The following is a 16394-nucleotide window of genomic DNA, read 5'->3' on the forward strand; positions in this document are numbered from 1 at the left end:
AGCGGGAAGGTTGTTTCCGTTGATGAGCAGCAGAGTTATGCAAAACAACAGTTAGGAGTTAAAGAAGGTGAAAGCAAGATGTTGGGACTTTTGTGGAACAAGAGGGAGGACTTGATCGCTGTGGTTTTTCCCGAAGAACCTGTCGAGACGACGAAGAGAGGGATTCTACGATTCTTAGCCGCAGTGTATGACCCACTTGGGATTGCCTCGCCCACAATGCTGGTGGGGAAGTTACTGTATCGTGAGATATGTGAGAGTCGTCTTCCATGGGATGAGAAGGTATCGGATAGATTGGGGCAGGAGTGGCTGAAGTTTGTGAGGAGCCTTCCCAATAAGGTTGAAGTATCACGGAGCCTAGCAAGGTTTAGGGAGCCTGTTGAAGGAGTTGTATTGCATGCTTTCGGTGACACAAGTGGTTCTGGGATATCATCAGCAGTCTATGCAGTGATTATTCAAGCCTCTGGAGTGAGCAAGGGATTGATAGCAGCAAAGTCAAGGTTGGCAAAGAAAAATCTCACAATCCCAAGGTTAGAGCTGGTAGCAGCTCATATGGCAGCTAATCTAGTGGACAACGTAAGAACAGCACTCGAAGGATACCCGATTACATCCGTTTATGGGTGGAGTGACAGTACGGTCGCACTTCATTGGATCAAAGGGGGAGGATCCTACAAGCAGTTCGTGGCCAACAGAGTTCACAAGATCAGTTCTAAGGATTTCATTGAATGGAGGCACGTTGACACCAACCACAATCCAGCAGACATAGGGAGCAGAGGCTGTAATGCAGACCAGTTGACTGGCATGTGGCTATCCGGACCAGAATGGCTGCCCAATTCAGAAAAATGGCCAAGAGACATAGTGACTAAGCCTAACAAGGAGACGGAAACCGAGGCCAAACTCACCAAAGAGAATTTCGCTGTAGCTGTGGATGTGAGAGATGATTTTGATGAAGTGCTTGAGAAGCATGCCTTCTGGCGAGTGATTAGAATTAGCGCGTGGGTAACGCGATTCGTTCAGAATTGCCGAAGCAAGAAATCGAATAGAGTTAGCGGCCCCTTGACAACGGCTGAGACTGAGAAGCAGGTGAAGTGGTGGATAAAGCGTGAGCAAGAGCGATACACTGTGACAGAGAAATTCCTAGAAGATCAACAGAGGCTCAATCTTCAGAAGAATGATGAGGGGATCTACTTGTGCAGAGGAAGAATTCAAGGACATTACCCTGTGTATCTGCCACCCAGACTAAGCTTATCAGAGAAAATAGTGCAAGACGCCCACCTCTTGACTCTTCACGGGGGAGTAGGGTCTACTATGGCGCATGTTAGACAAGAATATTGGATACCTCGTCTCCGTCAGCTAGCGAAGACTGTGATCAACCACTGCTACGGGTGCAAGAAATTTCATGCCACGAGGTTTCACAATCCACCCCTTGGAAACCTGCCAGTGGACCGTACTGAAGGATCATATCCTTTCCAAGTAGTGGGGGTAGATTACGCTGGGCCAATAGCATACAAGGTTTCTAAGAAGTTGGAAGGCAAAGCATATATCCTACTGTTTGCATGCAGTTTGACAAGAGCAGTTCATTTGGAGCTACTAATTGACCAGACCACGGAAGGTTTCACCAAGTGTTTGAAAAGGTTCATTGCGAGACGGGGAAGGCCTACGAAGATCTATTCAGATAATGGGAGGAGCTTTGTAGCAGCGTCCAAATGGCTCAAAAGTATCATGAAAGATGAGAAGACTCAAGACTATCTGGCCCATCATAACATCCTTTGGCAGTTTAATCTCTCTAGGGCCCCATGGTGGGGCGGTCAATTTGAACGCTTAGTAGGAGTTGTAAAGCAAGCTTTCTACAAGGCTATTGGGCGGGCCCTTCTGATGTTTAATGAGCTCGAAGAAGTAATCCTCGATGTAGAGGTGGCTGTCAATAATCGTCCATTATCCTATGTTGAAGATGATGTCGAGCTTCCTGTGCTGACTCCAGCCACCATGATGTATAGTCAGTCTAACCTTCTGCCGGAGGAAGATGCAGATGCAGTTGAGGATGTGGATCTACGTAAGAGAGCGAGATATGTCCGTCGGTGCAAGGACGTTCTTTGGTCACGCTGGACTACAGACTACATAAGGAGCCTGAGGGAGAGGCACAATCTGAAACATAAGACCAAGGAATTGACCTTAAAAGTTGGTGATGTGGTTCTGATCCAGAGCGAGGAGCGCAACCGTAGGAAGTGGAATATCGGAATCGTTGTAAAACTTATCAAGGGGCGTGACGGAGTTGTGAGAGGAGCTAGGCTGAGAGCGGGGAAGTCATATTTGGAACGGGCGATCCAACATTTATGCCCGATGGAGCTGTCTTGTGACGTGCGAGAGACACCGCCGAGTCAACCAGTACAGCTTAATCCGCGAGCTAGAGATTTCACTCCGAGACGAGCGGCAGTAGTAGCTGCTCAGCGGATTAGAGACATTGCAGAGAAAGAAGGCGAAGAGACTGTTCCTGTTACCCAAGAGGGACTATGAACTGTTAGAATTTTTAAACTTGTTACTTGTATAAGAGAGTTACTGTTGCAATTGTTTACACAGCGGAGGTGTGAATATATTTGCTCCACTAGCGTGTATCAAATAGGGGGAGAGTGTCGGAACGAAAATAGGACGCAACGTGACAATTGCGTGACGCGATGGACTGACGTCACAAAAACCGGTTAGGACCGGTAGAGAGAGCACGCGGAGAGAAAAAGAGAAAAAAGGAAAAACTCGTGGAGACTTAAGTTGTTAATAAATGTGTTGAAAAGTTAACCGGTGTGGAATAGCGTCAAGAAATCCTTGCGACAATAAAAGCCAACCTAAGAAACACCAAAGGTCAAATATGGCCCTCATATTATTGAACGCTGACGAGTATTATATCTCAGTTTAGACCCAGATTAGTCCTCAGAAAATATATAGACTGGAGTGTTTTACTGGAAAGTACACCACTAATAAAATTCATAGGAAACTACATCCGGGACCCGAGTGGCGTATTTTCCACATTTTCAGTAGTGAGGATATTGATGACGCCTTTGTGTGGTTGTTTGTGCAAACAGTCAGTGAAAAATGGCGAGCGATAGATTCGTGAAGTTCTCTGAAGCTGACTTAAAATCCTTCTCTGAGAAACAAGAAAATGCTACCACGAATAATAAAACTTCATACAACTTAAAATTATTCAAGGAGCTCCTTGCAAATGAAGAAGAAATGAGAAAATTGAAGAAATTCCTGCCGCCGAGCTGCAAGAATTTGCCATAAAGTTTGCCCTCGGTGTTAGAAAGAAAAATTGTGAGTAAAACAATCCTACCTATGTAATAAAAAGTAACTTACACAGTGGTTTGAAGATATGAATTTTATTTTCTCGTGTTAAAAACAATATTTTACTCACTCGCTGCGCTCGTTCGTAAAGTATTGTTTTTACTACTCGAATTCATATCTTCGCGCCGCCGTATAATATCCTCTATGTATTTTGCTGAGGGAATGATTTATATAGTCAGAAAGCGGGGTTGATATTAAAGCTATTTTTCTTTTTTTTGGAATCAGTAAAGAATGGGAGATGCATCTTCCAAGTTCACAAACCTTTGGCAGCTGCTTAGCAATATCTCCACCGACAAACACAGCCTCAAGGTAAATCCACAGATTTTGCACCGTGAGCCAGTTTTCGATGATGTCAGTTGTATTAGAAAGTTTCTGAACCCAGCTCTGGATGTTCTTCTTAAACGGAGCGTTATATCTGGGGAAAATACCCAAAGTCATTCATTTAATGCATACGACACATTTCTTCGTTGTGAGCTTCACGCATAAGGGCGTCAACCTCTAAAGACCCGTGCAAACGGACGCAATCCGAGGCCCGTTTCTCGCAAGTCCCGAACTCTTTTCGGGTCCGAAAAGCCATTTGTGAAACTGCCAACCGTTTCTTTTGGAAAGCCGACCTTTTAACGTGTTTTAAAGGTAACAAAAAGGAAAATAACTGTGAAGTTTGACGACTTAAATCCTCTCCGTTCTTGAGATACAAAAGGGAATTGTGACACCCTGAAATGGCCCGTAAAGTTTCAGGACTTCCCTGAATTAGAAATAACTTGTTGGAAAATCTATTGGGGAAACCCAAAACGTACGCTTACCTATTGCTCATTAAAGACCCCAGAACCATCAAACTGTCCTCCATCAATGTCACAATCTCAGATGTGTTGTCTCCTCGAAGTAGAAGCTCGCCACGGTTCTTGAAATTGGCAAAAGTAAGCTCACGTGTGCTCCAATCAGCGACCACTGCCTTCAGCTTGGCTTCGATGTCTTTTTCTTTAACAGCGGCGATACAAATATCCTGAGTGCAAATGAAAGATAAAAGAGGTCGTGTCAATGTTAAGCTAATGTCGTATGGTCACGATAAAGAAAACCAGGAAACGACGTTTCCAGCACTAGCAAAAATTCATCTTCGGCTCAGACTCGCAATTTTCAACAAGTCGAGATCAAAGAACGCTCATTCAATTTTCACTGATTAATTGCAACTTAAAAAGCAGCTTCATCAAGGTCTCAAGATTATACAGTCGAGCACAAATTCTATACTGATCGAGAAAGTCACTGAAAATCACACTGGGGATCAAATTTTTGGGAGAAAAACCTGTCGAGGCAGGAAAGAGAACCAACAAACTCAAACCACATAAAGTCAAGTTCAAGAATCGAGCCCGGAACACAATAGTGAAAGGCGAGCTCTATTGCAACTGCGGAGACACCTGATTCCTTGCACTGCTTAAACCGACTTTCGCATTTTAATCCAGTATCAACGACACTAATATTTTAAACACTTACAAAAAAAATTGTTTGTCTAAAACTAAGGTCTAACGATGTTAACCCAGTTCAGGGGATCTCTGAACAACGCTGCGCCAGTACCAAAATTACTGCGACAACATAACTGTGTAATTGTCCGGAGATAAAGTATTATTGAGATTCCTGAACCAGTGCGCACCTACAGTTTGTTATCAAAGATTCTCACAGTCAACTGACCATACATGTCGGTAAAAATGAGATTCATGATACAGTGCATTCACGTCAATGTGCCACAAGGTGTCTTCTGGAGCATAAGAACTTATGTATTACTTTTTGGTTAGGGCACTGGTAAAAGCTTATGTTTAAGGATCAATTTGTGACGCCTACTCCAGGTCAGGTAAATCATGATCTCTTTATGTCCATCGCTGTATTGGACAACCCTCCAACTAACATGTTTCCATTTTCTTTTGACGCAAGAGCATGCAGCCATGTTAAAGGGGTAAACAAAGAACAGCGACCATGTTACTGAAGCAAAAGAAAGGTGCTGGTAATGCCTGAGAGGAAGCACAATGTATTCCAACCATCAAAACACGCTTGCTAGTAATTCAATGAAATTTTTTGGCATAACAACAAAACCCCAATTAAATCTAAGCTCTAGATTGAAAAAAGGGCGAGTGTCTTGCCTCAATGTCTTCTTTATACTTCAGTAGTGGAGCTTCCATGATATTCCTGAGAGAGAATGTTTCCGATTCCATGTCAAAGGTGTGTCCTGTCAGGGCTGCTATACGATCCCAGTGCCTCTGCTTCATGGCTTTATTGGCCATGAGCTCAAGCAAAGGACAGCTCTCGTTGAAGTCGTCAATGGTTTTCTTTAAATCCATGAAAGCTTGCCAGTCTTTTAAGGCGCGAGGAAGCTTACGGCAGCTGAAAAAGGGAAACGCATACAAATGAATCAATTTTGGTTACGCACTGAAAGAAAACACTATGTTTAAAGTCTCGTTACATCCTTGGTGTCAATTCTTAGAAATTTTCTTATTTCGGCAGCATTTCAGTTATATATACATAGCGTTTTGCATTTGTTATGTTCCATCAAAGTTTCAAATAGTATTTTTAACCGGAAATGTTTCAAAAGCGCTGACAATGTTTAGCTGAAAATTTATCTCAAAATCGATTGCTTAAAAAATTCAGAAAAAGATAGAAGTATCTGCGTTTGCTGGAGAACCTAACAAAGCAAAAATAGAGTTCAACAAGATACAATTTCTTTGGATTCAAAACTACACACAAGGATCATAGATATGATGTTCATTTCATTCTCATAGCATAAATACAGGTGCTAGCGAAATAAGAACATTTAAAAAAATTGGCACCTCGAACCTAAGACGAGACACTAGGAGTAAAAACTACAGCTAAGGTCAGAATTATAGTGCCCAATCACATGAATCAAACGGGCAAACCAAAACGCATGGCAAATACATGCAACCTGCGCTACGCGAGGGAGAACATGATCATGTTTTTGCCACTCATTAGATAGAAATACTATAGCCTTAATCGTAATGATGTAAATGAGCCATCTTTCTATTATTTACCGTGTTTGAAAGTCTTGCAATTCAACGTTAATTTTCTCGATATTTACGTCCACCCACAGGATGTCATAATATCCGTTTACAGTGTCAATGACGTCGTTGTAAAGGCCATAAAGTTTCTGCAGAAGATTGAGTTCTCGGCGAATCTTCATGAGGTCAGGGTATTCGGTGACTGGGAGACCAAAAAGCTCCTCTCCGCCAGAATATGTGATATACTTGCGCCACAGGGCATCGAATCGATTCTAAAACCAAAGAAAACAATAAGTTACACTTTAGTGAATTAGTGTATTCCCAGCTAATTTTATAGGTCCCCCAAGCTTCGCTCCTGCGGCGTACAAAATGTGGTCATCTGGTACACAAAGAGAGTAAAACTTGCAAGACATAAGGGCATTATGACTTCACTTTCAGCCAAAAGCATACAGCATACAGACGCATAATCACACCTAAGCAATCAGACCAAAGAAATGAAATAGTTATTCGACGATTTTGCCGCGTTTAGTACCATCTGTCACCATGGTTTGCGTAACGCGCTGACTAAGCGCGGGAAAATGTCAAATGGCGAGAGATGTGCATCACTGACGTCTGTCCGATTTTGTCTTAAATTTTCTCGTTTTGAAAAGTTTAAACTGATATTGTTTTATCAACCTGGAAAATGATCAGCCTGTCACTGGCTTCACGCGGTGGGACATTAGAAACCATTGGTCCTTTCTGTAGGAATAAAACAGGAACATTAAAAACCACATAGCTAGGGAATAATGACCACATCTACATAGTCTCCAATATACCCTCAATAACGAGAGGTCAGCCTCACAAAGTAGAAAGTTAATGCTGCTTTTTGATGAGGAAGCAAAACCCTCGTGCAAGAAGAACAAACAAACAAATCGACTCTGTGATCATTATATTGCTGAGAATTCTCTCCAAACCATCGATTAACCTGAAACATACTTTACGAAGAAACAGTGGAATTAATATTGATTGGACACTGGTACCGCACGGCACACGTTTATTGCGGCTTCCAGACAATCACGACTCGATGAAATCGACATTTTACTTTATAATCTCAATATATCACAGTGATATCTCAAAATTACTTTGTAAAGAAACGCTTGAAACACGAGTGAGAGCTGTGCCCAAATCTAAGTTCAAATGCGTACAGGAGTATTAAAAAATACGAGGAACTCACCTTATTAAAGAGTTCCCATATTCTTGTGCCTGAGAGAAAGGCCGACGAAAAGTACTTATCGAATTGCGCGGACAGTGGATTTCCAAGGTATTGAGATGATGTCGTTAATTGCTCGAACATTTCCCGAACTTAACTGCGTACTTATTTTACAGAACCGATTAGGCAGAGAACAAGATAATTTAACCTACCGCTTGATAGTCATCAGAGAAATTAGTAACATCTACGACAAACACTTCCACTTTCTCGATAAGATCTCCCTTGAAATTGGGCTGGATCTGGATAAGCTGATCTTGCGATTCCGTCTAGAAAGTGAAAAACAGGTCGCAGAATCAACTGGGCATTCAAATTCCGTCTCGCGCACCAAAGATGCACTTGAAAGCCGGGACGTTTCCTTCACGTTTTATGGGGACGGGGAGGGGGCAGGGGTAGGGAAATTTAATCTGTCCAATCAAACGGTTCCTTTGTACTTCCGTCTCCCAACACCAGCACTTGTTTTGTTTTGTTTTTTCCTTTTTTTTTTTTTTTTTTTTTTTTTTTGGGGGGGGGGGGGGGGGGGGGGGGGTTGTTTCCGGGGCAAGACGGCAAGGGAACCGAAACTTTCTGTTCCAAGCATCTTTTATACGTGCGTCTCCCGAAAACTCCAAGTGTGATTGTGCCACATCTTCACGGTTCTTTCCCCAATTGCCCCGCGTTAATTAAAGTTAATTAAAAGGAACCACATGAAACTATAATGTATACCGCCAAAGCCTGAAGTTTCTGCCATGAATACCGAAGAGTGTCTACTCTTTCAGACTCATCCTTGGCGACTAAGAGTTCGTAACGATTCAACATGGCGTACGATTCCTGCAAGACGAAATATACAAAAGACATAAATAAGAACAACGACAATTAATGCGAACTCTTCAATGTTTTGAACATGCAATTCTGTTCACCTTACTGCGCCTTGACGGTGAAGTTCAAATTCCTATCAACCATTTCGTTTCCGAAGCTGTCGGTCACTGTCAGCCGAATGCGTCAATCGTGCGTCGTGTTCTGCATTATCACATGTCTGATTTCGATCCACTCTGCCTGTTTCAATTTTTTAACAATCCGGTAATCGTTGCTGCAAATGTGATTGCACATGGAGGAATGAACCAAAACGGTACTTGGAATTTGAACTCCAGAGCCCGCACGTTCATGGAATAAGTAAATTAAGCAGGTTTCTTTTGCGAGACGTTTTGCAGTTGCTTTGGTAATGCATTGCTATGCTTAGTAGGCAAAAACCAAAAACCATTGCAGTAAGAGTTCTATTAGAGGCCAAGGCTTCTGTTCTGAAAACGCACACTTGAAAAAATTTAGATTTTCAAAGTTAATCCGTGCAGTCAGAAAGGGGCACTCCACTCCAACCTATAGTTCCCTACTTATTATTTTAAAAACGAGTTTCAAGCCCCATTTTATTTTATCCCGAAGAGATGTGAACTTTGAATTACTGTACTAATGAATGTACAACTCAAACATGTTAGAAGAATAATGGCACCATACCTCTATTGGTCCAATAGACATGTCAATCATGATTTCTCTATCTCGGATCTCTTTTAAAGCTGACATGGCATGTCGTATGTCATCAAGGTCTTTGATTGGCCGGCTCAACCGTTTCGTGATATCCTCAAGAAAGGTGAAGACCTCCTCCATTTCTGTACGATATCGAACGTTACAATTCCGTCCAAAAGCCACGCACCAAGCTCTAGTTTCCGCGCATAGCGCTGTTTTGAGGCGTTCTGAGACGTGGAAGAAAACCAATTAAAAGCAAGAGGAGAGAAAGTCCTCACTAAAACATTACAACGAACATGCATAAATGAACTTGACACATTTCGTTAACAACACTGGCATCAGTGCTCATTCTTCGATTTTTTGTTACAACAAATAATTCTCACTTTTTCACACACTGGAATGAAAAACCAGTGCGAACAGCAACGCAGTTTATAAGAAAAGCAGCTGCCAATTGTTTAGTTTCATCCTCCACTAAATTAGGGCCAAATTGGTTTCGCATTGAAAAAAAAAACTGATGGCCCTTTTTAATGTCAAAGGTGATATAGCATCCATCCATAAAAAGGAAAACGCTGTTTCAAGGATCCCAATCTTTAGTTTTTCACACTGACGAGAAAGACACGAAGGGCGTTTAACCGAATGTTGAAATACTTAACATTTTGATCCACTTTAAGTCAGCAGCAAAGATAACCAACACTGACTTATTTTGAATCGGAAAGTCTTCGAATCCCTCCCTGAGTTTGCGCATACTCAAATTTGTGGCAAAGGTTTGTTCCTGACGGTCTTACGAAGAGACCTTCACTACGACTGCACGTATTTCGTAAGCAGAGAGAGGTCTTAACATAGTTAATGCATGGAGATGGTTATGAAACTCGACAAGTCCCTTTGTTTCATGTTTTGTCCGTATTTTTGGCCTTGACCCTGCACAAAACACTCCTTTTTTTCGAGAAGATAACCAATCAAATCCTTCGATCAAATTATGCGCAACTAATTTGCAAACCCGTGCGAAGCGAAAAAAAAAGATTGTGCAGGGTCACGGTCGATTCAACATCGATTGCAACAACATTGTTCTCGCTTTTGAAGGTTCTAACGTTTCATAACCAGTCTCTCGATTAACTATGGTCTTAATTATCGGTGTTGACCAAAAGAAGGGAGGGCTCTGTGGTATCACTCAAAAGCCGGATTTGCATCCCTGGAAATGCCTCCTTTTCAAGGATATATTTACTACTTTTTCACCTGTAAGCAAAGCAATGGCACCAGCTTTATAAGACTCAGGTTCTTGCAGGATAGTCTCCTCCAATGCATTGTACTTCAATATCTGAGCTTCAAATTCCGACAGCCTCGGTTCTGTTTCGAGAAACTTAGCGATGTTTGTCTCACGATCTTCCTTCCAGATCGGTTCGTACTTGTTAAAGAACTCCAAGGAAGTCGTAACGTCCTTCTTCTGGGAATTAATCGCCGTGGAAAGGAAAGCTACAAGCTTCGCGATTTCTTTATTTTCAGCCACGTTCTTGAAGTAGTTCGCTCGCTGCGGGAAAATAGCCATGCTGACGACAGTTCCCGCATCGCTATCGACTGGCATTCTTGTCACTCGACGTGAGGGCGCAACGTCAGATCTGCTTTCATCGTCACTGCCTACGTTGCTTGCCGTGCGACTCCGACCTTCATTATCGGAATCCTCTTTTTCATTCTTTTCAGCTTTCAAGAGCGCTTTGCAAGTCTTGTTCCACTGTGAGACGCCTTTCGACACGGAAACAACGTATTGTGCTGCCTTATTTAGTCCTTGCTGAATTTCGTCCAAAGCTGGCTGCATTGTGATGTTTGGTATTTGTAAAGTGACGTAAGCTGAAAAAAGCGGTGACAAATCCGGCCCAGAATCTTTTCCTTGTGTAACTGCCCTTCCTTTGTCAACGTAATGATGCGCGAAAGCTGACTGCACACGCTTGCGCATGGAATCTAACGTTGTCCTTGTAACTCGAACAATCGCGTCAACGTTCTTATGAATAAAATGAGTCAGCAGTTCTTGAGCCTCCATGTTTAGCTGATCACGAGTTTCGCGCTTGCGCTTAGCTGCAGCCGCTGCTGGACTGATGGCAGCACTTCCTAATCGGCTACTGCCTGTGCGACTATCTGGACGGCTCCCACCCGTGCGCGGACGGCTTCGAGCACTCTCCTCTCTGGGGACAGCTGTTTCTTCCTCTCCCTCGTCGTTTGGCAAATCTTCCAAATCTCTCTGATCTTCGTCGCTGTTAAGCTCGTCTTCATCTTCTTCATCTAACTCAAGGAGCATTGAGATGAGTTCGTTGGCAGCTTCTTCTACCCGTGTGCTCTTTGATTCCAGCAATTCAGATCCACGCTTGCAAAGCTCCTGTCAATTGAAATATATGTAAGGGTTATCGGCCTTTCACTCAGGGATATCAGATTTATTCACCTCTGGTTCCGCCCGAGGGCGGAACCAGGGGTTCAATAAATCTGATATCCCTGAGTGAAAGGCCGATAAAATGCTTATTTTACACATCGGTGATGTTTTCTAGAAAATGCACTGTTGTTTGAGATGTCGGCAAAACGGCTTGATGAAGATTTGTAAAGAAAAAAAATATATGTAGTCTCTAGGGACTTAAATTACATCCATGTGCGTGAAAAATTGCGAAAACAAAATTGTCATGGTCTGAGTTGAATATTTAAGTGTAGTTTCCCACGTGTTATAATTTGCACTGGCGATGTTTTGAGGGGAATAACTGCAGGGGAATATTTCAATATAATCCCCTGCGAGAACAAAGGAAACCGAGCCATGCTACTGGAAACAAACGTCACTCCTAACCTACCATTGCGCTGCTAGATTGCTTGAGAAAACAATCACGTCCTTCCGAATTTGCGAAAAGAAAGAGAAAAATGCAACATATAGAAAATCAATGATCGGTGTTAATTGCCTTTGCTAAAAAAAAAATTCGAATAGTAACGGGGCTTGTTGTTTACAAGGTTAAATTTTCACCATTGTCTCAGGAAAACCTCCAAGTGCGCCTCATACGAGTTCCAACGAAAAACAAGATCTAGGAAAATCCAAGGATTTTTTCTTTCGCCAAATTTGAAAAAAATAAGGAATACTCAAACATGGAAGAAAATTACAGCAAAGAAAGAAGAGTTCACCTCGGTGTTTTTAAGGAACTTCTCGATTGTCCATGGTGCATCACTCGGAAGCTCACAAAGAGTAGTATCACTCATCTCTTGTAACACAGATTCAATCCGGAATTTGACTAGGTCATTTGCTCGGTCGATCAGAAGCTCTAGTTCCTTTAGGGCTTCGTACACGCTGTCGATGTACGTATCAAGACTCAGGGAAGTCCAGTTCAGCATAGTGAGACCAGGTTCGATTGCTGCGTCCACTTTGGCGAGATGTGGCGACATAAGGGGTTTAAATGCTGATGGTATTCGACTCAGCACCCGAACGCTCTCAGCAAGCAGAAGCTAAAAGATAGACAATAACAAGAAAGCAACATTAAAGTGAAAGATGAAAAGTACAAAATGGTGAAGCTAGTAGTTTTCCCACTGTCGCATGGATTTACTCATGGACAAATACAGGACAATGCGTCAGTTTTTCGGTTGGTTTTTCTCTCCTCAGAAAGCAACATGTTCAACGTCCGATTTGATCTGGATTCAGTGCACAATAGGCTCCCCTCTGGAATTGTCACTCAGTTGACTTTAATTTTCCCTCGCATTCATTAAAAATAAAAGCTACAATTTAATATCCATCAAATTTATAAGTGGCTTAAATCCTCCTTCGGAGAAGACAAGTCAGTCCATCCAAGAGATATCCAGCTTCACTACATTAAAGATTTAGGAAATGATTACACGCACGTTATCGCTAAATTATTATACCTTACCTCAAGTCTGTTGTAGTTTCTCTTTATGGCCTCTCGTTTCTGGAGAAGAGTCTGCGCACCAAAGGGTATGTCCAGACCCAAGCGGACCATACACTCCGATTCTCGAATGAGAGTTATTATCTGGGGATCAAAGTTCACAAACAACTCTTTGGTCTCGGGATGCCGTACGAGGAGAGAGGCCTGGAGACCAGACTTTGCAACTTCCACCTGTATTAAAAAAAGTAAGAATTAGTTTGTCCCTGAAAGTATTACTTGATCGTCCATTGCTCAGGTTACACGAATAACTAGAGGCCGAACATGTTCAACTCCTTGTAAGGACAACATCTGTCAAAATAAATCAGTGAAAGAGAGTTGAGTACATTAAAACTCCGACTGTTTCAACTAGACAAACCAAGAAGAAACAAAACATGTGACTATTAATTACTTCATTTGTCAATATTGACTTCGCTCATATTGTCCACAGGGGAAATTTGGTAATGACTTTTCTCAGGGGTTAACGAGTTCCAACTGTCAACGGAGGAAAAAGTGTTTTGTTCAGAAACTTTTATGCAACAACTTACAAGCGGGTGTAATTAAAATGACCCATTCCAATGCAGTTATAGGCAAGCGAAAACGAGAATTCGTGTTTGTGTTTAGTGTACGAACTGAAAAGACCCAAATATCTCATAATTTAGTGACCTTTGAACCCAAAATCATCAAAGAATATCAGCCTGAGTAATTCGGCTACCTGAAGTGTCTTGTTTATTGATTAAAGGAGCCCTGGTCCATGCTTTTACCATTCTCTTTACCTGTTGCTTCCAAGCCTGATGGTACAGCAGTTCAAACTCCAACAGCACCTTAGCAAGTTTGTTGTAATTCTTAATGACTTTTTTGGCTTCAGGGTTCTGAAGAATTGTGGGATACTTCTGAAACATTTCCATTGGCTCTTGAATCCGCCGGTACATCTGTTGGGCCCAGGCTATCTTGCCTGCGATTGGCGGTAAGTCCCAGGCTATTGGTGGGTCGTTTCGATGCCTCTGGTAAATCTTTTGAATTGTTTCAATGTCACGACCAAAATGCATCAGGATTCGTTCGTACTTATCCTGGATCGTCTCTTTCAAGCTTTCCAGATTAAGCCTGTTGAGAATGTTTGAGACGGTTAACTGAAATCCGCACCATGTACTCGTAACAAAGAGATTTTCCATCGAGTTAATCAGACAAAAGGGCAAAGAATGAACCAAAAATTTTGTAAGTTTTCCTTTTTCTTGTTTTTCCTTCCTTTGAGTGTGGACTGTGTCTTGCTTCCTTATAAATTTTCACGAGATCTCTCTGCTAATAACATTTGCTTCAGATGGAGGGGGATTGTTTTCAAAGCTCATCCCTAACCCCAACCCGAGAAGACCAAGATGTCACAACAAAAACTCTAACATAACTAAGGTTCTAGTCATTGAACTATGGACGTAACCAACGGTCAACGTTAAAAAGTGAAAAAACAGTTGGACAAAAATGAATCTCCCAATGCAACGACGGACTAACCTCTCAAATTTCCTGATTAGCCTTAAGGCTCGTTGGGTTGATGGAATGCGATCGAAACAGTTGTCCATAAAAACCTGAAGCTGGATCTGTTGAGAACAATATTACTACATTTTAAAGACTTTTCCCTCAAAGACCTGTTCTGTCTTTGGTCAAGCAGAAATATTAATCTTGCAGTAACGCAGTGAGGTCAAGAATTACCAAACCCTTTTTTCCAGTTTTTAATTTAGCTAATAAGTTAACGTCAGTTACCTTACAAAAAACTTCACTTTTTTACACTGAAAGGACGAAAAGCGAGACAAATTTCGTTACTTTAAAGTGTCATTAGCCTCAGCTGTTTTTCGTTTCCAGGGTAACTATCTCCACTAGACCTACCGCAAAATACAATGACAACAATAGGTCTTGATACTACTTGCCCACATTGTTAAAACTTACAGTAAAAATGTTTCTGTTGTTGTTGTTGTTGTTGTTGTTGGCCCGTATGTAAACCTTCCAAAAATTAAAATCGAAACCTAGAAATGAAATTTCTCTTAACAAAAAACTCACTTTTGAGGCACTTAAAATCAAAAACTGAAAAATGTACTACCTCCAATTCCCATGGTAAAAAAAATGATTACAAGTTAAATTGAAACCGTACTTTTTGCCAAAATGAAAGTTATATTATGGAACTCGTTTTTTCAAAGGGAGGTGTAACCGCTCATTTATTTCTTTCTATGACCGACCGTACCTGCAAATCATTGATTTGTCTCTTAAACTCCTCAAAATCGGCATCAAAATCCATTTTCCGATAATCCAGCAAATCGTATGGTTTCTTTCTCATCGTAGTCACGATCAAAACAAATTTGTTCCACAGCTGTTCTATTCCTTCAATCCGCGACTCTCCAAGACACGAAAACGCCTTCATTGTGTCTAACATGTCAATGATCTTATGCAGGCGACGCGAAAATGTATTGATTTTACCAAAAATGTACATTTCGCTGAATTCGAACTGCCTTTCCTCTGGGTTTTCTTCCAAGCGCTGTTTCGTCTTTTGAAAACATCTTTGATATTCTTCATTTAAACGAATGCAATTCTTCAGTTTGGAGACAAGTTCATCTTGTTGATAATCCCACACCGTCTTGTAACCATGCTCTGTTATGTAACTTTTGCAAGCGGTGATCATTTGATTTGTGACCTGAAAAACAGCATAACAGTTCACTAGATTTGCACACATCCATTCATCACAGTTTTTGCTTACCACTTCAATCTGCTAAATCCTTTCACAACCATTCACTGGAACGAAGACTATCAATTTACCAGACAACGCCAAAGCAGTATGGAAATAGACAAAAGAGTGAAGTGATCCGATGGCACTTATCTGGACGATTTAAACGATGGTTTCTTATGAAAACCGAGAAATGATAATGGTTCCAACGGGATTTAAACCTATTGCCTCTCCGATGCCGGTTCTATGTTCTACCGACTGAGCTAAGCCCCTCAGTTGCCGGGAGCAATCTGTTAAGCTCTTTTATTACCGTCAAAGCCTCTACGAATGAAATAAATGTTAATTGAAGTCCTGGTTATTGATGAAAGAGAGTAGTGATCCTCAAACTTATTTGGACAAGTTAAGCAATTGTCTCATTCATTGTGTCCTACACGTCTTCACGGGAACAAAAAAGCTCCACAAATTGACCTTGAGTATAGAAAGAAACTTTCTCTATCGAAAATAATGCAATGTGGTCTCGGTTTGAGCCAATCAGAAGATTAGAAGACCAAGACTATTTAAGAACCCATGAAAAGGCAATGATTATAGACGGTTTGAGTACCTGCCACGTTCTTGAAACGACACTGCTAAGAGAGGACAAAAGTGACAGAGTTTTTTTCAAAGTCGAAATCGTGATCTGATCTGCGTTCATTAGTGCTCCAGCGCTAGAAGACTAGACACTTAAATAA

At 41.6% G+C, this 16394-nt stretch overlaps 1 protein-coding gene across 1 annotated transcript in view; it reads right to left on the reverse strand.

Moving 5' to 3' along the window:
* Positions 1-16394, reverse strand: part of LOC137997539 (dynein axonemal heavy chain 5-like) — a 97316-nt gene that overhangs the window by 67351 nt on the left and 13571 nt on the right. Inside the window, exons 10-23 of the mRNA XM_068843598.1 lie at positions 15190-15636; positions 14466-14551; positions 13739-14066; positions 12951-13157; positions 12217-12534; positions 10306-11437; positions 9064-9299; positions 8281-8385; positions 7731-7844; positions 7005-7067; positions 6363-6601; positions 5460-5700; positions 4134-4333; positions 3592-3745 (exon numbers count right to left, since the gene is read on the reverse strand). Of these exons, the coding sequence (XP_068699699.1) occupies positions 3592-3745; positions 4134-4333; positions 5460-5700; positions 6363-6601; positions 7005-7067; positions 7731-7844; positions 8281-8385; positions 9064-9299; positions 10306-11437; positions 12217-12534; positions 12951-13157; positions 13739-14066; positions 14466-14551; positions 15190-15636 (3870 nt within the window). The remainder of the gene's footprint in view (positions 1-3591; positions 3746-4133; positions 4334-5459; positions 5701-6362; positions 6602-7004; positions 7068-7730; positions 7845-8280; positions 8386-9063; positions 9300-10305; positions 11438-12216; positions 12535-12950; positions 13158-13738; positions 14067-14465; positions 14552-15189; positions 15637-16394) is intronic.

Source organism: Montipora foliosa, chromosome 1 (assembly GCF_036669935.1).
Source record: "Montipora foliosa isolate CH-2021 chromosome 1, ASM3666993v2, whole genome shotgun sequence".
Classification (NCBI taxonomy): Eukaryota; Metazoa; Cnidaria; class Anthozoa; order Scleractinia; family Acroporidae; genus Montipora; species Montipora foliosa.